Source organism: Cydia strobilella, chromosome Z, assembly GCF_947568885.1.
Source record: "Cydia strobilella chromosome Z, ilCydStro3.1, whole genome shotgun sequence".
Classification (NCBI taxonomy): domain Eukaryota; kingdom Metazoa; phylum Arthropoda; class Insecta; order Lepidoptera; family Tortricidae; genus Cydia; species Cydia strobilella.
This window is the reverse complement of record NC_086068.1, coordinates 18,433,174-18,455,716: the sequence shown is the minus strand read 5'-3', so window position 1 is coordinate 18,455,716 and position 22,543 is coordinate 18,433,174. Positions and strand designations below refer to the sequence as shown.

The 22,543-nt window shown below is 39.8% G+C and overlaps 1 protein-coding gene across 2 annotated transcripts in view; it reads right to left on the bottom strand.

Annotated features, from left to right (window-relative positions):
• Positions 1–9,280: 9,280 nt before the first annotated feature.
• Positions 9,281–22,543, bottom strand: part of LOC134754218 (carnitine O-palmitoyltransferase 1, liver isoform) — a 65,444-nt gene continuing 52,181 nt past the window's right edge. Inside the window, exons 11-18 of one of the 2 annotated variants that reach the window (XR_010128879.1) lie at positions 22,082–22,107; positions 21,071–21,133; positions 20,012–20,193; positions 16,455–16,660; positions 15,726–15,924; positions 15,056–15,216; positions 14,084–14,701; positions 9,281–13,914 (exon numbers count right to left, since the gene is read on the bottom strand). Coding sequence is in view for 1 of the 2 variants with exons in the window: in XM_063690388.1 (XP_063546458.1) it covers positions 14,597–14,701; positions 15,056–15,216; positions 15,726–15,924; positions 16,455–16,660; positions 20,012–20,193; positions 21,071–21,133; positions 22,082–22,107 (942 nt within the window). In the remaining variant the exon portion in view is untranslated. Of the gene's footprint in view, positions 13,915–14,028; positions 14,702–15,055; positions 15,217–15,725; positions 15,925–16,454; positions 16,661–20,011; positions 20,194–21,070; positions 21,134–22,081; positions 22,108–22,543 lie in introns of those variants that run through there. The other variant, XM_063690388.1, reaches the window with a different exon arrangement.

The window sequence follows — 22,543 nt, the reverse complement described above, 5'->3', positions numbered from 1 at the left end:
TCTGTCACTCTTGCGTATTCGAGCGATAAAGAGGCAGCTATATAACGAAATTTTGGATTCGAGTTTTCCGGTAGGTCCCCTGAAAACTTATCAAAAACCTGTTAAAGGTACAGTATGAATAAGTTACTCTACGGTGCACTAAAAAAGCTAGTGCTGCACTCTGGTGGCAGAACATTGCAGTAATATCCTCTATTCCTCGTCCTTTGGTAATCTGAAATAAAAAGTTGAGTTTTGTGAGATAGGTAAACCAACAATATTAATAAAGGAACATTCATTAATGATCATTAATGTCTTTTTTATTAGGGTTCCGTACCCAAAGGGTAAAAACGGGACCCGTCCCATATGTGGAGCCATAACGCCGTCTGTCCGTCTGTCTGTCACCAGGCTGTATCTCATGAACCGTGATAGCTAGACAGTTGAAATTTTCACAGATGATGTATTTTTGTTGCCGCTATAACAACAAATACTAAAAAGTACGGAACCCTTGGTGCGCGCGTCCGACCCGCACTTGACCGGTTTTTAGTATTATACTATAGTCTGGCAAACACAATCTGTCAGTAAGTAAGAACAAAGAAAACTATAGGTACAGTCGAAGGCAAAAATATCGATCCAGACAAATGGCTCAAAAATATGTGAACACGATTTTATTGTCTGAGCGTACACATATTTTTGAGACTTTGGGAATGTATATATATTTATGCCCTTGACTACAGTCAATTAAAATGAGACAGTCCTGGGCCAAACTATAAGAAAGCTGTAAATGTCGATAGGTTATTGATCTGAGGTCGATACATCACTATGCCAAAAATATAACCTTTCATACTTAGCAGAAAAGTTCGAAAATATATGCAAAAATCTATATAGCCTTGAATGCCAGTAATAATTACATAAACAACATATCGATTTCAATGTTTAGGGTCAGGTCCTATAAATTAATTTCTTCAAAATTGAACAAAACTCACCGATTAAAGGTTATCGGTTCGTACGTACTTTCTTTTCTTCCTGTATGCGATTTGCAACCCTCGATCACACAAGACATTATCACAAAGGGAACTTCAAACCATTACAAATAAAAACTCAGCACGTTTTCCAACAATCTTTCAGGAATAGCAACAATATAATTAAAATAAACCAAGATGACCGCTGAAATTCCCGAAATATTTCAACTAAAATAATACGACTATGTCAAGTTGTTACAGTTGACACCTACCTGTGAAATAACGAACATATATTTTATTTGGCTGGATTATATTATAGAACCACATAGAACCATTTGACATTTTCCTCAGTTCACCTTATGACAATACTGAAAAAAACGAAAGAACTTGCGGATTGTTGTCTCACTCACTCTTAGACAAAAAGTAATAGCGTGTTGTGAATACGATACCTTTTACCAAGCTTTTATTTTTGCCCGACTTCTATGCTTTAGTCATTATTCTGAGGGTAGTCTAGACCAAGACAAAAAAAAATCAAAATCGCCCTTTTCTTGATGCGACTGGCAAATCGTGTTACTTTTTGGCAACCGGATTTTTTAACCTAATTTGACCCCGCTGAACCGCCGGCCATTATTGCCCTACATAGAGACCATAACGAGTTCCTTGTATGGAGACCTATATATTTTTTCTGATAATTTTTATTGCAAGGAATAACAGTTGAAATAACACGTACATTCTGAAAATTTTGAGTATCTAGGGTAATTGTGTCAGTTCACCGTCCAGTGCCTGTTTCCGTCCACTTGGCGGAGTTACCATAAAGAATTGCGTATAATTTGAATGTAAACCTACCTTATCGCACAATTTTGGACTTATTACAATCCTTAATGTCGAAACAATAGATCTATTTACATAAAAATTATATTTCGCAAGTAGCGAATTAAAAATAAATTATATTAGTTGCGGCTTCACATCCGTTCCTTTCAGAGGTCATAAAACCAAGAAAAAAAAGTTAAGGCGGGAAATGTTCATGATAAGTTTATTAACTGTTCTAGCTATTTTAAGTAATATTTTTAGCACGTATGTATACTTAGAAGTATAATAAAACCAAAAATTATCAGTTTTAAAAGGTTTTTTAAAGAAATCTTAGAGAAATTTAGTGGACGAGAACTGACACATTAATTTTATGAAGTATTTAGTTGTCGACCACGGGTGGACGGAAACCCAAATAGGTAGGCGAATATTTAGTATGGTGATTTCATTTAAATATATCTACTAAATACATTTGTTTCTCCTCTCAATATGATCTGTATCGCCTATTAAAGCAGGCATTTAGTTTACGTCCACTTCTTTGTCAACGGTGTGTGAATAAAATGGTATTTTGTACAATTGATTCTAGACCGATTTTTGATAAGGATTGTTGAATTTGGTATGAAAATAGCTCGAGTCCCAAGGAAGGACATAGGTTAGGTTTATCACGAAAATAGTTATTATACGCGGTCAAAGTCGTGGGCAGAAGCTATAAAAACCAACTAAAAACGATTTATATACAGGGTGGGCACAGGGATTCCGACACACTTTAACCATGAATTCTAGTGCCTATTTGGATAAAAAAAAAGTAATATAACAATGCCATAGAAAGCCTAATTTACGAGATATTCAATTATTTAAGTAATTTCGAAGTTAAAAAAACTCAAGGCTAACACGCCCTTATGTGACGTAATCATACATACCAAGACACAAACAATCACACATGCAAAGCAGAAGTGTTAAAAATAGTAAACTTACCTGTCACCTGCTATAAACTAGACTATAAAGTGTCATATTGGTGTCGCATGTTGTCTTTTTCACTCTTTCAAACTAAAGATACGTTCACAAGTTAGTACTATCGTTAATTGATTTATTTTGTTCCAGAAATTAAGTAAATTAATTAGGCAATTTTGGACCCATGTTGATATAACATTTTTCTTTCGTAACACTGCCAGGAATCCACGGTTAAAGTCTGTCGGAATCCCATAAGAACTAAAAATGAAATATATAATTGATTTTTAACTCAATAATGCAGTGGTCGGAAACTAGCTCATACGTGGACGAAAACTAACTCATAGGTGGACGGAAACTAAAATAACACTACTTTTGCAAATTATATTTTTTATAAAATAAATCGTAACTGTTATTTAAGGTCAAGTAATATTAACCTAAAATAGACAATATGAGCAATACAAACAAATATAACACATTTAAGTAAGACTACTTAAATAAAATTTTTTTGCATTTCAAAGTTGGCATCTCCTATAATTGGACGGTATCTGACGCAATCACCCTATTTGGTATGGTTCAAAATATACAATATATATGTTTTTTTAAAGGTGGAAAATATCATCGTCAGCGCCGGACCGCAATACGAGTTCCCAGTTGTAAGGCCTCGTTATGTTACAAAACTCTCGAAGGGCTTTAATTATCCTTTATTTTTTTAATATATTTGTTTATTTAAATATTTACCCAATGGTTGTATCTTTTAGCACGCATTTGAAACCTTTAATCTATGTGCGCGGAGTAAGACTCTTTTGGTGAAAAAAAGCGTATAGTATGAGAAATATGAGAATAGGTACGAATATTCAATGAATGTATCGTTTTATTACGCAATTAATCGAGATTGTAATATGTACACTGACACTAAAACCTTAAATATTGTCAAAAAAAGCCTCAAATTTTCATGTTTCACGCACGATTTAGTCCCCTAAACCAGAAATTGTTATATAGGTACAAATGTTAAGGACTTGAAAGAGAATGATTTTATTTTACCTATTTTATGTATTTTTAAACAAAGTCATTACTTTTACCTACGGGGATCTATTGCGTATTTTAAAGTATCTAAAAATAGTTTGATTGTAATTAACTTAACACTTTAACCTTTCGCGTTTTGTACACATAATTAATGTCATTAACGGGTCTAACGCGATTAAATTTCATTATTTTACCTTTTTCCGACGTTTTATTTAGGTTGCACTAGCTGTGGTCACGGAAGGCTGACGTCCCAGCAAAATGTCAATTGAGATATTGGTAAACAACACTAAACTACCCGAAATTAGTTTATATAAATGTTCGGGGTAGATAAATAAATTTATCTACCCGTTTCTGTTTCATGTAAAAAAAAAGTCAAAAAGAAAAAAAAGGAAAAAAGGTAAAATAATGAAATTTAATCGCGTTAGACCCGTTAATGACATTAATTATGTAATTCACTTTCTTCCTTTAATATCGTTTTAAATATTGATACTAGAGAAAAGTGTTTCGAATATTTTTTGTAGAAAATTGTATGTATAGATTATTTATTTATAAGAACTTATTTAGCTTTTGGCCACCGTTTACGAGTTGGTTACGAAAAACTACAACGGAACTTTAAAATTGAATATATAGTTGGACAAACCAATTTGTCAGTTAATACGAACAAAAAAAACTATACTCATCCTTTTTTCTTGGGTGCTAGTACGAGTGTAAGACAAAGATAGTATGATTCGCTCTGTCTATGCTTGAAATGAGACAGTCCTTTGACAAACTATAATTAACTTTCCCGCTTTAATATATATTTTTTTAAATTGATCCTAGCGAAAAGTGTTTCACATGATTCTTGTAGGAAATTCTATGTTAATTATTTATGTCACAGATTTTTTTTGCTATGCGTCATACTTTACAAATTATTTACGAAGAATTAAAAAAAGGAACCTTAGAATTGATTATAATTAACTTTCCCGCTTTTTTTATATTGATCCTAGCGAAAAGTGTTTCACAGGTTTCTTGTAGGAAATTCTATGTTCGCACTTAAACTATCGTGAGACATATTTCAAAATATTTATCAGTACGGTTTTTACTCACTATTATTTTTAGTCGCTTTTGGCGACATGTTTCGGATTCTTTGGGAATCCATCCTCAGGCACGAGTGTCCGCGGCGGTTGTTCGTCGTGCACTGCCCGCGCCGCCCGCCTCGTCGCTCGTTGCGCACGCGCTGATGGGGCGGGGGCGGGGGGCGCGGGGCAGTCCGCAGATGGAGTCGTCAAGTGAAGGTCTGGTAGGGCGGCTGTATCGAACGAAGTCAAGCACACTGCACTCACTATGTCCCCGCGATCGTCACAGCACACTTGCCGCTTGACCCTAGGTATTATAGGCTTCCATGCAGGTGGCAACATCCAGCCTCCGTCCCGATTGAAATTAGGGCGGCGTGCAATTTCAATCGCCTCGCGAATCTTACGCGGCACAAAACATTTCTCCCGTACCAGTAATCTCGCTTTATCGAAATGAATGAAATGGGACGCGCCTATATCGTTCGCATGCTCTGCCACAGCTGAGTTCCTGGTGTCCATGTTCTTTACGCTGCGTATGTGTTCCGACAACCTAGTGGAGACATTCCTTCCGGTCTCACCGACATACGCCCTACCACAATCGCAAGGTATCTCGTATACCCCCGGGCTCCCCAGCGGGTCCTTGTCCTTTGGAGAGCGCAGCAACTGCCTGACTTTGGTATGGGGTCGGAAGATTGTCCTAATGCTAAAACTTCGGCGTAATAGGCGTCCAATTCTATCCGTTATCCCCTTAATAAAAGGCAAGACGACAGGTGCTCTCTCGACCGTTTGTACTTGCCGTAATGTACCCGTACTTGCTGCTCGCTGACTCTGTCTCCAATTGTACCCATTGCTCTCTAATACCTGCCTTACATGCTGCAGCTCCTCTTGCACGTACTGCGGGTCACATAGCCGTAAAGCCCTATTGATGAGCGCGCGTGGAACCGAAGACAAATGTGCGGGGTGATGGTGTGAGTCAGCTTGCAGGTACCGCTCAGTGTGTGTGGGCTTCCGATACACTTTATGAATCAACCGGCCATGCTCGTCCCGCTGCACCAAGACATCCAGAAATCCATCCATCAATATTTTTATGGAGGATTTTGAGCAAAGGGCTTTGGAGAGTTGCCCACATAGACCCAGACTGTGGCTGCGATATGTGGACGACGTGTTTGCTGTGGTGCCACACAAGGATCTGGACCCGTTACTCGAATATCTGAACGCGCGGCATGCCAAGATTAAGTTCACCATTGAGAGGGAGTGCAATGGGGCACTCCCGTTTCTGGATGTCTTGGTGCAGCGGGACGAGCATGGCCGGTTGATTCATAAAGTGTATCGGAAGCCCACACACACTGAGCGGTACCTGCAAGCTGACTCACACCATCACCCCGCACATTTGTCTTCGGTTCCACGCGCGCTCATCAATAGGGCTTTACGGCTATGTGACCCGCAGTACGTGCAAGAGGAGCTGCAGCATGTAAGGCAGGTATTAGAGAGCAATGGGTACAATTGGAGACAGAGTCAGCGAGCAGCAAGTACGGGTACATTACGGCAAGTACAAACGGTCGAGAGAGCACCTGTCGTCTTGCCTTTTATTAAGGGGATAACGGATAGAATTGGACGCCTATTACGCCGAAGTTTTAGCATTAGGACAATCTTCCGACCCCATACCAAAGTCAGGCAGTTGCTGCGCTCTCCAAAGGACAAGGACCCGCTGGGGAGCCCGGGGGTATACGAGATACCTTGCGATTGTGGTAGGGCGTATGTCGGTGAGACCGGAAGGAATGTCTCCACTAGGTTGTCGGAACACATACGCAGCGTAAAGAACATGGACACCAGGAACTCAGCTGTGGCAGAGCATGCGAACGATATAGGCGCGTCCCATTTCATTCGTTTCGATAAAGCGAGATTACTGGTACGGGAGAAATGTTTTGTGCCGCGTAAGATTCGCGAGGCGATTGAAATTGCACGCCGCCCTAATTTCAATCGGGACGGAGGCTGGATGTTGCCACCTGCATGGAAGCCTATAATACCTAGGGTCAAGCGGCAAGTGTGCTGTGACGATCGCGGGGACATAGTGAGTGCAGTGTGCTTGACTTCGTTCGATACAGCCGCCCTACCAGACCTTCACTTGACGACTCCATCTGCGGACTGCCCCGCGCCCCCCGCCCCCGCCCCATCAGCGCGTGCGCAACGAGCGACGAGGCGGGCGGCGCGGGCAGTGCACGACGAACAACCGCCGCGGACACTCGTGCCTGAGGATGGATTCCCAAAGAATCCGAAACATGTCGCCAAAAGCGACTAAAAATAATAGTGAGTAAAAACCGTACTGATAAATATTTTGAAATTCTATGTTAATTATTTATACAACAGATTTTTTTTTGCTATGCGTCAAATTATTTACGAAAAACTAAAAAAAGGAACCTTAGAATTGATTATAATTAACTTTCCCTCTTTAATATCTATTTTGATCCCAGCGAAAAGTGTAATAAATCTTTTTTGTAAAAAAAATTGTGTAGATTATTTAAATTACACAATATTTTTTGCTATTGGCTGCCGTTTACAAGTTATTTACGAAAACTTAAAAAAAGGAACCGTAGAATTGATTATAATTACCTTTCCCGCGTTAATATGTCTCTAAATATAGATTCAATCGAAAAATTGTACGGAATCTTTCTTGTAGGCAATAATAACACGTATTCTCTGGAGTACCCATCTGCTATGGTTCCAAATATACAGCCCTTTAAAGATTAAACAAAAGCTTTTTTTAGGTTTTCGTAAATAACTCGTAAACGCCACCAAAGCAAAAAAAATTCTTCTACACAATCTGCATAAAAACCTATAAAAAAGCTTTTGTTTAATCTTTAAAGGGCTGTATATTTGGAACCATAGCAGATGGGTACTCCAGAGAATACGTGTTATTATTACTGCTATTTTCTGCAATAAATATAAAAAAAATATAGGTCTCCATACAAGGAACTCATTAGGGTCGGTAATAATAGCCGCCATTTTGAATATCTCACTTCCGGTCAAGATTTCGATCGGGCAACCGGCAAATTCGGATTCAGCGGGGTCAAATTAGGTTAAAAAACCCGGATGCCAAAAAGTAACATGACTTGCCAGTCGAAATCGATTTTGTCAAAAATATGACCTGACTAAGGGGCCAGATGACCGAACGAGATGCACTTATGGAACTTGCAGTAGGAGTAGCAGAGAAAGCGGTATTTTTTTTTCCTTGTCACTGTCTCACATTTTTTTTATTCCCCACCGTAAATTTAGTATGGTTAATGGCGTTTATGGTGGGCAACAAATAACCCGACCAATCATTTTGTCGCAATGCATTGCGTATGTTCTGTCCCTCACGGGCGCACGCGTATAGCTCATCGATATAATACTAGGTCTATGGTTTATTGTTTCAGTTTGTGTCGGGCATAGAAGGTAGGATCATATAGAAGAGATCTACCAAGTGCGCCCGTGAGGGGCAGGACATACGCAGTGCGACAATATGATTGGCCGAGTAGATTTGTAGCCCACCATAAACCATAGATACAAATTTACGGTGGCAATAAAAAAAAAGTGAGACTGTAACAAGGACAAACAATAACAACGCTTTCTCTGCTACTCCTACTGAAAGATACATAAGACTATCCCGTTCTGACAGTCCCCCCCCCACCACTCATGTCTAATCCAGTTTTATACTAGATTCATGGTGTTAGTCCGTGGTGTACACAGTTATACGGCAAATGATGATGATGGAATTTCCTTTTGCAGGAAGGGGCTATCCGAATTTTTGATGAAAATTTTTGAATTATTTCGGTGCCCCCCCCCCAACATTTAAAAAAATAAAGTTTTGCTATCATTATCGTGACTATTTGCCACTCACCGTAGAATAGGATATATATTTTTTCACATCACCAATCCGAAAAAGCGGTTTTTCTTCCCTGCTAGGAGGGATCAAAATAACACTTTCCTGTTCTAGGACACTATTTTAACATTTTTTTTGTAAGTCTTGGTCTAAGCATTTAACGTAATCAATAGATGCGTCAGTTTATGCCGCATATATCCTATTATAGTTACCTACTTAATCAAGAATGCTATCAGTATACCACGTTGCAGTCGACCAAAATACCTCCTTCGCCTCCTACTACTTACCTACTTTAGAATGCAACCAAAAATCCGGCCAAGTGCGAGTCGGACTCGCGCAAGAAGGGTTCCGTACCATTACGCTCAAAAACGGAAAAAAATCACGTTTGTTGTATGGGAGCCCCACTTAAATATTTTTATTTTATTCTGTTTTTAGTATTTGTTGTTATAGCGGCAACAGATACCGCATCTGTGATAATTTCAGCTGTCTAGCTATCATGGTTCATGAGATACAGCCTGGTGACAGACGGACAGACAGACAGCGGAGTCTTAATTAGTAATAGGGCCCCGTTTTTACCCTTTGGGTACGGAACCCTAAAAAAGTCCCAAGATGAGAGTTATCACTCACAATGAATAAAAAAACATACATTATTTTACACATTTTATTTACAGAAATTAGATAAAAAGTCAAACAATAAAAGAAGAAAATATTGCATTTCGAAACTAAAGTACATATATAATAAAAAATATTTTTAATTGCATGATTTTAACACTTAGTAAAACTACTATGGTCTATCTATATAATTATTTGAACATGGTTCTTCTGGAGTATTAGTTAGTATAAATAACTTTATTCATGCAACACCTTATTTTATTGAAAGTATCATAAAACAAAAAACGAGCAACTAAAATGGGGCGCTCATCGAAAATTAAGTTAATTGTACTCTTGCAGAGGTTACATTTAGAAATTAAGTAAAACTTGAGTAATAAGAGTATTAAAACGATACAGTTCTGTTGGACGGACTATATAAAAAGTTGTTAATCTTATCGTATTGGCTGCCGTTCGCTATTATTAAATACACCCGTTTACCATATTAAGACAGGTGATATGCCCTGTATACAAATTAATTGCACAATCTGTTACTAATTAATAAAACTTGTGTCCAACATTCCTAACATTATAAGTACACATTTAAGCATATGCATATTATTTACACATTACAATTTGTAAATAAATACTTTTAGAAACATTTAAGGGTCCCCGGCATGCTCGGTTCTCTATACAAACGTAGTTCCGCTCTCATTCTAAAACGATTAGCTAGATTGCTCTGAAACTTTGTACTTACAATAGGATAAGGTTTATCTATGTCTGTAATTAGTTTATGTAGCTTCAGATACCATAGTTAAAAAAATACAGCTAATTTAAGTTTTTCATACAAAACTTGTTTATGCTCTATTTCGTTTGTTTTATAATCTGGAGCTATATAATAAATAATAATAATAAAACTAAATACAGACCTAGATTTACCTCATGTCATTGTATGTGCAAAGTTTCATTACAATCCAACACGTAGTTTTAAAATGAGAGTGGAACTACGTTTGTATGGAAAGGTGCAATTCGGCCGAGCTTGCCGGGGACTCTTAAAGAAAATATGGGTGTATTTTACCTACACAGTATGTTTATGCAGATTAGCCAGACACACAGAGCCATCAGAGCCACGAATAAAGTAGTTGACACTGGGCTAGAACAAAACATCGCGCATCTCCGTCAACGGCACGAAAGAAAAGTGATAAAATATCGTGTGGCTTATCAGACCGCTTTTTATTGCGAATAATGTACATCGGTCAAATCTTACAATAAAAAAACAATGCGTGATGTAGTTCTGTATTTTTTGTATGTTGTTGGATACCTTGGAGTAATGTGAGACTATATTTTGCAAGCAAAAATAAGTGTTGCTCCCTGCGTAATTTGCGAAAAACCTCAAAAATTTGGGACTTTTTTAGTTTTTACAGTTTTATTATTGGGTTTTTGAACAAAACTTGCTTCGTAATGTTAAAAGTACATTAAATTTTGATAAATTTAAGCCCATTTACAGCGCCGTATGTCGCTGTTAGTTCATGAGATATGAGTCTTTAAAAAAACGTATTTCTTCGTTTTGCCTATATTTTAAGACAAATATCGGCGCAAGCGCTCATGCTATGATATATTGCAATAAATAAAGTTGTAGCAAATTTAATTACCTTTCATTTAAGTGCATGAAGGGATCAGTAAGACCTACAGTTCTCGTGTTATCATAAAAACAACCGGCCAAGTGCGAGTCGGACTCGCGCACGAAAGGTTCCGTACCATTACACACAAAAACGGCAAATAAAATCACGTTTGTTCTATGGGAGCCCCACTTAAATATTAATTTTATTCTGTTTTCCGCGTTCATGTTTGTATGTATGTGAGTTTCTTTATTAGTATTTGTTGTTATAGCGGCAACAGAAATACATCATCTGTGAATATTTCAACTGTCTAGCTATCACGGTTCATGAGATACCAGCCTGGTGACAGACAGACGGACGGACAGCGGAGTCTTAGTAATAGGGTCCCGTTTTTACCCTTTGGGTACGGAACCCTAAAAAATGAAGTTGCTATGTATTGTTTAAGGCATTGTCAAAATCCCTACAAAAGCAGTACCAATCTTCCCCGATAGCAGCAGAGCGCTTTTAGAGATCAATTATTTTTAAAATGCACTCCACTCCTAAGCACTTCATTCATTCAGTAATGAAATCAAGATACAATCTGTACTATTGCTTGTTTTTCAGCCCCACTTTTAGGTCGTAGCCATTGATAGTAGTCCACGATGCCGATTCTGATTTAACAAGTTGATCTTGTTTTGATACGATCTTGACGATAGTTCACGCTGATTGGCGAGGTGCTGGTGAACCGCACTGGAATTACTAGAAGTCGTGTCATTAAATGTCTAGCTCGCGCTTACTGCTGCTCTTGTGTGTACTGTTTGTTAGTCGTGTCAATACAAGATCACGACATGATCAAAACTATCAGGTCGTATCAAAACAAGATAAACTTGGTAAATCAGAATCGGCATCGTGGACTACGATCAATGGCTACGATCAAACAGTGGGGCCGAAAAACAAGCAAAACTACAGATTGTATCTTGATTTCATTACTGAATGAATGAAGTGCTTAGGAGTGGAGTGCATTTTAAAAATGGTTGATCTCTAACAGCGCTCTGCTGCTATCGGGGAAGGCCGGTAATAGCTAATCCTAGATTGCGCTCTCGACGATTGGTACTGCTTTTGTAGGGATTTTGACTATGCCTTAAACAATACATTAGTTGCCCTCCCCATTATAGCAATTTCATTTTTTTATGATGACAAGAGAACTTACTGACCCTTTCTTGCACTTTTATTTTTTTTATTTTAAGGTTATTTAAGGTAATTAAATTTACTACAACTTTATTTATCGCAATATATCTCATAGCATGAGCGGTTGCGCCGATATTTGACCTAAAATATAGGCAAAAAGAAAAATTTAGTTAAAAAGAAAAAAATACCATTTTTTTAAAGCCTCATATCTCAATCTCTATTTGACATACGGCGCTGTAAATGGTTCTAAATTTAATGTAATTTCAACATTACACAGCAAGTTTTGACCAAGAACCCATAGTTTTATAATAAAATTGCAAACACTGAAGAGTCCGAAAAGTTTGCGTTTTTCGCAAATTACGCAGGGAGCACCACCTTTTTTGCTTGCAAAACATAGTTTCATATTCCTTCAAGGACTCCAAAGAACATACAAAAAATACAGAACTACATCACGCATTGTTTTTTAGCAGATTTTTTTGTAAGATTTGATTGGTGTAATGTGACAGAATCGAGAAACTGGCCTGTTGTGCTGTCTTTTGGTTAGTGTTGGTTCTGAAAAATGAACCAATAAGTAGGCGAGTGACTGAGAAATGAAAAATTTGCACATATGTAATATAACAACGTAATAAGTTTTTCTAATAAGTGTCTTCGTCTGTATGTCATTTAGTCATTCTTGTATTTCTAATGAATTAATTATTTTGTTATTATGAATTATTTATTGTGAAGTAATTATTGATTGAAAGTTTATTTTGAATATTTACACACGTAATGAATAAATGATTGACATTGCCAAATGAATTGAAATAATAATTTACTGGTACAATTAATGTGTATATTTATTTAAAACGCATTTACACTTTTTCTTATAGATTGAGTTTAAAGACTTACCTACAGCGGAAAAGGTGAGGATATGTTTTGAAAGAACTCAGGTTCTAAGATGGAGTGTTACTTTCTATTCTTCGTTATTGACACATTACTAAATATAACTTGTGATATATCACGTACCTATAGCAACTTACCTCTTAGCAATATAATGCAGATAAAAGCAAATTATAAATATTCAAGATTATCATATTTAACGACTGTATATCATTCTAAGAATGTATCTAAAATAAATGAAACTAGTTTGGATTGATTCAAGCGGCCGTTGAATGCCGTTTCAGGCTCCACCACGTGCGGCATGCTCGGCCGGGTCGCTCCTCCCTGACACCTCAGGGCACACCCACTGGCTAGTCGTTTCAGGCTCCACCACGTGCGGCATGCTCGGCCGGGTCGCTCCTCCCTGACACCTCAGGGCACACCCACTGGCTAGTCGTTTCAGGCTCCACCACGTGCGGCATGCTCGGCCGGGTCGCTCCTCCCTGACACCTCAGGGCACACCCACTGGCTAGTCGTTTCAGGCTCCACCACGTGCGGCATGCTCGGCCGGGTCGCTCCTCCCTGACACCTCAGGGCACACCCACTGGCTAGTCGTTTCAGGCTCCACCACGTGCGGCATGCTCGGCCGGGTCGCTCCTCCCTGACACCTCAGGGCACACCCACTGGCTAGTCGTTTCAGGCTCCACCACGTGCGGCATGCTCGGCCGGGTCGCTCTTCCCTGACACCTCAGGGCACACCCACTGGCTAGTCGTTTCAGGCTCCACCACGTGCGGCATGCTCGGCCGGGTCGCTCCTCCCTGACACCTCAGGGCACACCCACTGGCTAGTCGTTTCAGGCTCCACCACGTGCGGCATGCTCGGCCGGGTCGCTCCTCCCTGACACCTCAGGGCACACCCACTGGCTAGTCGTTTCAGGCTCCACCACGTGCGGCATGCTCGGCCGGGTCGCTCCTCCCTGACACCTCAGGGCACACCCACTGGCTAGTCGTTTCAGGCTCCACCACGTGCGGCATGCTCGGCCGGGTCGCTCCTCCCTGACACCTCAGGGCACACCCACTGGCTAGTCGTTTCAGGCTCCACCACGTGCGGCATGCTCGGCCGGGTCGCTCTTCCCTGACACCTCAGGGCACACCCACTGGCTAGTCGTTTCAGGCTCCACCACGTGCGGCATGCTCGGCCGGGTCGCTCCTCCCTGACACCTCAGGGCACACCCACTGGCTAGTCATTTCGGAACGTTACCATTATTTACTTTTTCCTACAAAACGCCAACCGAAGGTTAACACGTTCAGTGCCAAGCGCCCCATTTCCAATACAAACAGAACACACCTAGCTTGTTCTTGGCACTGAATTTGTTAGGATTTGGTAAAATTTATAAAAATACATTTTAGAAATGAATAACAAACTTCAACATGCATATAATCAGTTTTTGTCAAATGTCTGGTCATAAAATTTTTAACCTACGTATTATACATAATTTATCTTGTGATTCTATTCTACATGAATAACTGTACATGCCGATGTTTTGATGGTTTTGGTCCTTGAACGTACGTACATTTGTGCCTACGTCACGCTACAAATATAATAACATAGCAAATACTCGTAGTCCCCGCATATACCTAATATTTTAAAATTTTACTAAACTACATAATCAATACAATAACAACAACAAGAGACTGCGATATTTTATAAAACTGTGTACGAGTCTACTACTATTATTTACTGTTTTTAGCCCCATTCTTTTTTTTATTATATTCGTTGAAGAGGTCTTGGACGTCTTTTAGGGATCTTTCTATTTGATTCACGAAGTTAGTCGAGCTCTGGAAAATAAAGGTATTGGTTAGGTAAGTCCGCTATAAAAAATAAAGTTAGATAGCAAGGGTTAATAGCATTTCTTAGCAGGAGCTAAAACAACTCCATGGGTAAACTGAAAATACGAAACATATCCTAAATGATACTTGTATGGTCGCCCAAGGGCACAAAGTACCGTGCGGTGACGTGCCGTCAGATAGACAGGATAGACTAGCCTCATAATGCTATGCTATCACAGTCACAGCGAAACTACGATACGTGTCAATCCGTGGCCCTTCCCTGTGGTGTAGCCGGTTCACGGCGGTAACGGTAATGTAGGCCAGTAATACTATTATGAAGTGGCAGGGATGTAGTAAACTAACCGTCTTGGGGCAGCTCTTTTTGCTGGAGACGTGGAAGAACAACAGGTCCTCGCCGGCGATGATGTAGGAGACGCCGTACCCGTCGTCGGCCACGGGGCCGAAGCCGCCACCCGTGCTGATGCACTTCGGGTGCTTCTTCAGGTCCAGCTGGTTAGTTTGACCTGGTTTATGGAAGCATAATAAAAAAAAACATAATATTGTCTTCGGTTCGGTTGGGTTCGGTCGCTTCGGTTCGGTGTATTATAAATTCAATATACGCGATATAACCCGTTTTCATAGTTTTATTTCATGAAAAAAAAAACAATTTATTTCTTTGTGTGTTATGAAAGTTAATACAAAAATCAGACATTTTCTATAGGTAGCAAACCCCAAATCTCGTATAAAAATATTAAAAATAAACCATAAACCAGGAGTATGTGATATGTGATGTAAAATAACACCCCATACCCCATTTAAACTTCGACATAATAAGGACCACCCTACAGTATTAACCCTTTGTCCGTCAAATACGACCACAGACGCACATGGTATCAGTTTAGTATTCGTATTAACCATCGTTAAAAAATTCCAAGGGTTAAACAGACTTTATTTCATAAAGTTTCCCTTTCGAGCACATAAAAAAAACATTGATATTTTTATCGAATTTATATCCAACTAAATAGAAAGGTACCGTGCGGGGTCTGGCTGGTGGATAGCCGCCAGGGCTCGTTGAACACCTCCTGCAGGAAGGGCGACTCCAGCTCCAGGTACTTGGAGACCACGTACAGGCAGAACAGGTGGCGGTCGATGCCGTGCCCGGCCATCGCGTCCTGGTAGCCCAGCTGGTGCCGCTGGCCGGCTAGACTGAACAGCTCGAGCTTCTCTTCAACCTGCCGATTACATCAGTCTTTTGAGCGATAACATTATGTACGATAGTATCATAAGTACAGCACGACATTACACTCCAGGCCGCGTAGCTAAGATGCAAATCGCTAACGCTCCGTAGCGATCGAAACGCAACTGTCACTGTCGCACCAATATGGAAGAGTGATAGAGAGACACAAAGCGTTTCGTTGTCGAAGGGCAAGCGATCGTCCCCTTGGCTAGGCCGCCAGGGCTTACTATTTCTGATTTGGATAATAGTAACAAGAGTTAGTTGATGTGGCCCTCATGGAACAGACGCGTCATGGAAGTCTCATATTCTGCAGTGGAACAACAACAGGGACAATATCACTAACGGTGGCATTACTCCTCGACCACGGAACGCACGCTACGAGCGTGCACGCTCGACGCTGACGCCAACAATCATACATGGGTTCAAATGAATGGTGTAGAGGGACAAAAGATGGTGCGGCCCTGGTGGTACAGGCACGTCACAGAGGCCTAATAGTACAACCAGAGCAGATACATGGTTACTGACGGTGGCGTTAGGGTTCTCCATGGCCGTGACCCAGGCGGAGCTCTCGATGGTGCAGGGGCGCACGGTCTCGGTGCGGCCCTCGCGGAACAGACGCGTCATGGAGGCTTCGTAAGTGAGACAGAAGCGGCCTGCCGTGCGGTAGTACGACAGCTGTAAGATCAGCTGGATGAACGCGTCCGGCGACATGCGGCATTTTTTCATGAACCCTGGAAAACACGGTTAGCTATATAGGTAAGACTAAGCAGCACTTAGCTCAGGGCTTGTTAAGTATATTATGGGGTTAATAATAAATAAATAAGTTCCTAAACTATATACTTCGTCCCAAAAACCACATTGAAAGTGCCTCACAAACTGGATTACTTAAGTAGGACTAGCAGGTTTAATATCTTGGTTGAAGGTACTATAAGCAAATAGAAACGATTGCTGTTACAAAATACCACAACGGATTCTAAACTTATTTGTTCGCTAGTCATGGTGTCATCTCACATATTCAGATAATTGACTATAGTTCATATTTTTGAAAGATCTGAATTCGAAAACCATTTCGAGAAAAAAGTGTTAAACAAAAAAAAAATGTTAAAGAATTTTTTGGAAAAATCGCAATATTAGGATGAACCCAAATAAAAGGTGACGTCACTTTCCTTGGACAATCAAGAATGACCGTAGTCGTAAATTTACAATGAAACAACATGAAATAATTAAAAAGTAACATCCACTTGTTATTTTCTGACGTTACGATTTAAATTTTGAATAATTAGTTACCTATCAAGAAAAATAAAAAATATGGGTCGATTAAAACTTCACCTTCTTTGAAACCAGCTGAAAATATGACATATTTTAACCTTCTCGACGCCGTGTCAAACACAAAAGCTGTCACTCGGACGCCACGCCACCGAAGTGTCAAAACTGAAATTGAACTTTATGCAAATGGGGTAGGTCTATGTTGCTCTGTGGTCTGTGACGGATTAATCGGTATTTGGCGTTGGACCTGCGCTGCCGATATATCCGTCATTGGCGTCCAAAAGGTTAATAGCTGGGTATCCTTTTAGACAGTGATCAGCACAGAAAACTACGAGTATTTACACAGACTCGAGAGTCGTGAGTAATTCAACTCAACAATCCCATCACCATATTGGCCCAGTGATTTTAAGCCTATAAAGGGGATCAACCTCGGAATGAGAGCTAATAAGCTGGAAACTCTTATACACCTTCGTTATGACGTATTAAAGGTTCTCTTAAAAATCGACGCATAGATCGTGTGCGCGTAGAAGTTATTCAAGGTCAAATGTCATACAAATCGGTTTTTCGCGGATATCAAAATTTCTAAAGCTCCAATGTTATTTACATGTAGGTAAGAGTTGTAGAGCATAACATTTGCGATAAGTTAGGTACCAAACATTTTTTCATGAGATGAGCCGTTTTCAAGATATAGGGCACAGAAAGCGCAGTGATCAGACATGAGGCAAGGTCAATCGTGAATATCGGTGAATAATAACTTCTATACAGTTATTTAATCATCCTTTATCTAAATATATAAAAGACGAAACTGACTGACTGACTGACTGACATATAAACACACAGCCCAAACCGCTGGTTCTAGAGATTCCAAATTTGGCACGTAGGTTTCTTATAAGGTCTAGGGGTGCACTAAGAAAGTATTTTTCTAAATTCACCTCCCAAGGGGGTGAAATGGGGGTCCAAAGTTTGTATGGGGAAACAAGATTAGTTAAGACTATTTTATTCGAAACTTCACAGGAGTATTCCTAACGATAAATTAATAAACACTTGTTTCAGGTTTTATTGAAAAATCAACCCCTAAGAGGGGGAAATATGGTGACAGTCTGAAAATCAACATGGGTATCGTTTCTATGGTTTATTGGGTTGCTGATTACGAAAACAACAACGATTTTAAAATCCAACGTGGCGGACGTGAAAAACCATCTCCCCTGTTGCATAGGGGACATGCATCGATTTTGATGCGGTTTTCAGAAAAGTGTTTGTTATTGTTACATTCTGGAGAAGGTTTTAGTATACATGGAGCTGAGCTAATGCTGAACCCTGGCTGTACCAAGTGGAACTCAGGTGTTGTGTGTGAACGCAACCTTTTTTTTTTTTTATAATGCAGTAGCTAAACGCAGCCGTCGGGCTCGGTTAGTATGCGGAGGCTTTTTTTAAAGCACCAATAGGAGCGCTCCACATAACTTGTGTCGCGGCCAATTAGAGGCACCTACATTTAAACTACCTTTTTACTATTCAAATTTCGCTTAATCACTTTCGCATCAGCCTCCATACTATAACCACCACTTCTACACCCTTTAACCGTTTTCGTCAACTACCTTGTAACGTAACCAGCACCTATTCAAGATTATAAGTTTACTTTACTTCAAATCGAAGTCTTTTTATTTGTCGTCGAGACCTGCACGGCGGCTACACAGGTTTGGCGCAACATACACTATGTTTTGGACATCTGACAGGCCTTGATGAGGACTTGGGAGAGCAGTACCCAAGATAGAGCTGATGCTGAACTCTGGCTGTACCTAGTGGAACTCATCAATTGATCTTTATTTCACGGTCATCGACTACTCTTCTGGACGATTGTAACAAATCTCAACTCCATGAGAGAGAGTCATTTTATCACAGGAACATAGGAACTCTATGGCCATCTACGGTTCCCATCAACAGATCAGCTCGATGTCATTACATTGTCGGTCTTTTATAATGTATGCCAAATTTTACCTCAATCTGAAACCACTAAGTAGCCGAGAAATGGTTGGCAAATTTAGTAGCCAAATTTCATAGTTACATACGAACAACAAACAGTTAAATAAAAGCTTGTGAAAACATTTTTTTGTATTATTATTACTTAAAATCTACCTCTTTCCTGTAAATACCTTAAAGTTAAACACTATAAAGCTTATTTTCCTAATTAAACCTGTGTAAAGGGGTACCCTTTTTATATTAAACTATGTCATAAAATAATTACATATATGCACACAAGCTGTTAACTAATGTCCACAGGAGGGGCAATTTTGTTTTAAAATCTATGGATGACCCACAAATGTCATTTTAACGATTAAAAAACCTTTTAGAATGTATTATTTACAGAGATTACCAGCTAACCTTGCGTCATAGTGCGTTTGGCTGGCTGCTGCGTCTTCTAAGCCGTATATCTTGAAAACGGCTAATCGCATGAAGAAATGTTTGATACCGAACTTGTCGCAAATTATATGTTCAACAATGCTTACCTACATGTAAATTACATGGGAGCTATAGAAATTATGATATCCGCGAAAAACCGATTTGTATGACATTTGACCTTGAATAACTAATGACGCGCACACGATCTATGCGTCGATTTTTAAGAGAACCTTTAATACGTCATAACAAAGGTGTATAGGGAGTTTCCAGCTTATTATCTCTCATTCCGAGGTGAACCCCTTAATTTCACTGGGCCATATTATTGTGTATTCCAAAAGTAAAATGAAGACCAATAAGCTTTACAAATAGGGCAGACCGTTTATTACTGATCTGGTGCTACTGCAGGGGGAAGGGCATACCTTTCCCATACTTGTTGTACATGAGTATCTTGAGGTCGACGTCGTTGAGTAGCTTCTGCGCGACGCAGTACGAGCTGTCGATGGCCCTGGCCAGCTCCTCGTGCTCCAGCTCCCACTGCAGGCGGATGGGCGCTGGCGGCGGCGTCTCCACCGAGCCCCGCGTGTTGCCGTCCGGAGCGTATCTGTTCAAGACACATCATGACCAACTATACTCTTGCAAACAAACCAATGGAGCCAGCCTAGCTTGCCTTATCAATTCCTAGAATTGTCAATTTTTTTTTGGAATGTTATGGCCTGGATGCCATTCTTTTAAGCCAAATCTCATAGAACAAAACTAGAGAAAGGGGCAAGCTTTGATGGCGCCATCTATGCAAACCTTTGACAGTTGCCAACCCCATTTTGTCAATAAAAAAAGGCGCCAAATTTGAAAGATGTAGGCGGATATAGTTAATCTTCCATATTTTGAATTGGTTTGCCAGACTGTAGTCGTAATGACGTAGAGCGCCTGATTAGCCTGGACTCCTGACCTGGAGGGACGCTACAAGCGCTTTTGACGTAGAGCGCCTGATTAGCCTGGACTCCTGACCTGGAGGGACGCTACAAGCGCTTTTGACGTAGAGCGCCTGATTAGCCTGGACTCCTGACCTGGAGGGACGCTACAAGCGCTTTTGAAGTAGAGCGCCTGATTAGCCTGGACTCCTGACCTGGAGGGACGCTACAAGCGCTTTTGACGTAGAGCGCCTGATTAGCCTGGACTCCTGACCTGGAGGGACGCTACAAGCGCTTTTGAAGTAGAGCGCCTGATTAGCCTGGACTCCTGACCTGGAGGGACGCTACAAGCGCTTTTGGGGATCGAGAGGCGTGACGTAAACAAGTCAAGGTGTTGCGTAATATTGAGGTAAGTACCATACCATACAATTAAGGGTATTTTAAACTACTTCTTAACCTGCCAAATAGATATTGCATCATATATATTTTTTGTAACTGCATAATAGTATTTACAATAAGTCAATAACAAATAATGAAACTGGCAAATTGAGCTTTTATTATATCACTCACCCGATTTCTATTTCGCTCCAAATAACATATTCCCAAAGATGAGCCATCACAGGCGCGTCGGCCCTGAAATAATAAATTGAGTAGGTGTAACCCTTACATTTCGGCTGGCTTAAATCTATGTCGGCTGGTATTTAACTGATCACCAGATATAGTAAAATGTAACGTCAATGATCACCGAAATTAAAATTCCATTTTAATGTGAAATGATAACTAATTTGTTACATTTTGCTATCCTATTACAACAAACGACACCAAAATAATAATTGTTGACCCAAAAATAGGAAATGATCACCAAAATTAACCATTTTAATGCAAATATTTAATAACAATGCACCTCGTTATCCTATTAAATGAATGAATCCACTACGTCACCTTTTTCTAGTAGCATTTCGTTTCTGTAAGGGTCGCAGTTGTAACGAACCTAACTCACTTAACGGCGAGTACAGTGCGGTGTACGGGGGTGTGAGCGGGAGGAACTAGTAAGTTTGGCATCAAGAGATAGAGATCTTTAATTGCATAATTATCAGTACAGATGTTACATACATAGACCCTGAAAAGGGTGTAGCAAAATAAATAGGTAGTTCACAATATTACAGTGCTTATTATTACTACTGACTTATACTTAGGGCCTTTATATTACTTATTTACTTAATCAATGGCATCATTATACTTTATTTGGTAATATGTAGTAGGTGAAAATAGCGCATTAATTTGCTCTTCCAGATTTGGTGATCATTCATTATATTTGATCTTTTAATACAATTTGAAGTGCACTCGTGATTAAAACAGGTACAACTTGTGTAATTTTAGAATATTTTTTTTGGTGTTTAGTAGGGATTTTTTTTTGGTAAGAGAGAGGTTTTTTTATTTAGTGTACCAAAGTATTATTTGGTGACTATAAGTAATTGTAGCCTTATATTTCATTCAATTGACGGGTTGGTTTCGGCTCCGGGCACGCCTCTCAAATGTATGTATGGGACGGAAATATTGAATCATACGTTTTTCACTTACCATGTATGTTCCGCATTGAATCCGACCTGCAAAGGTTAAAATATATTGTTTTACTATCATGTATTTATTATGAAATGTTACTCTCATAATTCAATATATAATTTTAGTAGAATTTGTCACGAAAATTGGCCTTTAAGTACCTAGTACAAAATATTGAACAGAACTGAATGTATTGAATAACAGTTGGAGGACAGGTCTAAAAATAGACTAGAGTCAGTATTGTCACAGAATAAATAATAGAAGGTTCACACTCTAACAAAACGCATCTATTACGAGATATAAGCGAAAGCGCGAGCAGGCGTCCGTTCCGTAGCGGTGCGCGGCAACTACTACTGCTAGACACCAAAATTGGCGTGGGTAGTGATGTGCCGTTACCGTAAATTACGAGAACAAAGAGAATCGTCGGGTAAATTACGCGGTAACGTTCTCCGTACGGGTAATTATCGAGAAAGTTGTCTAAGT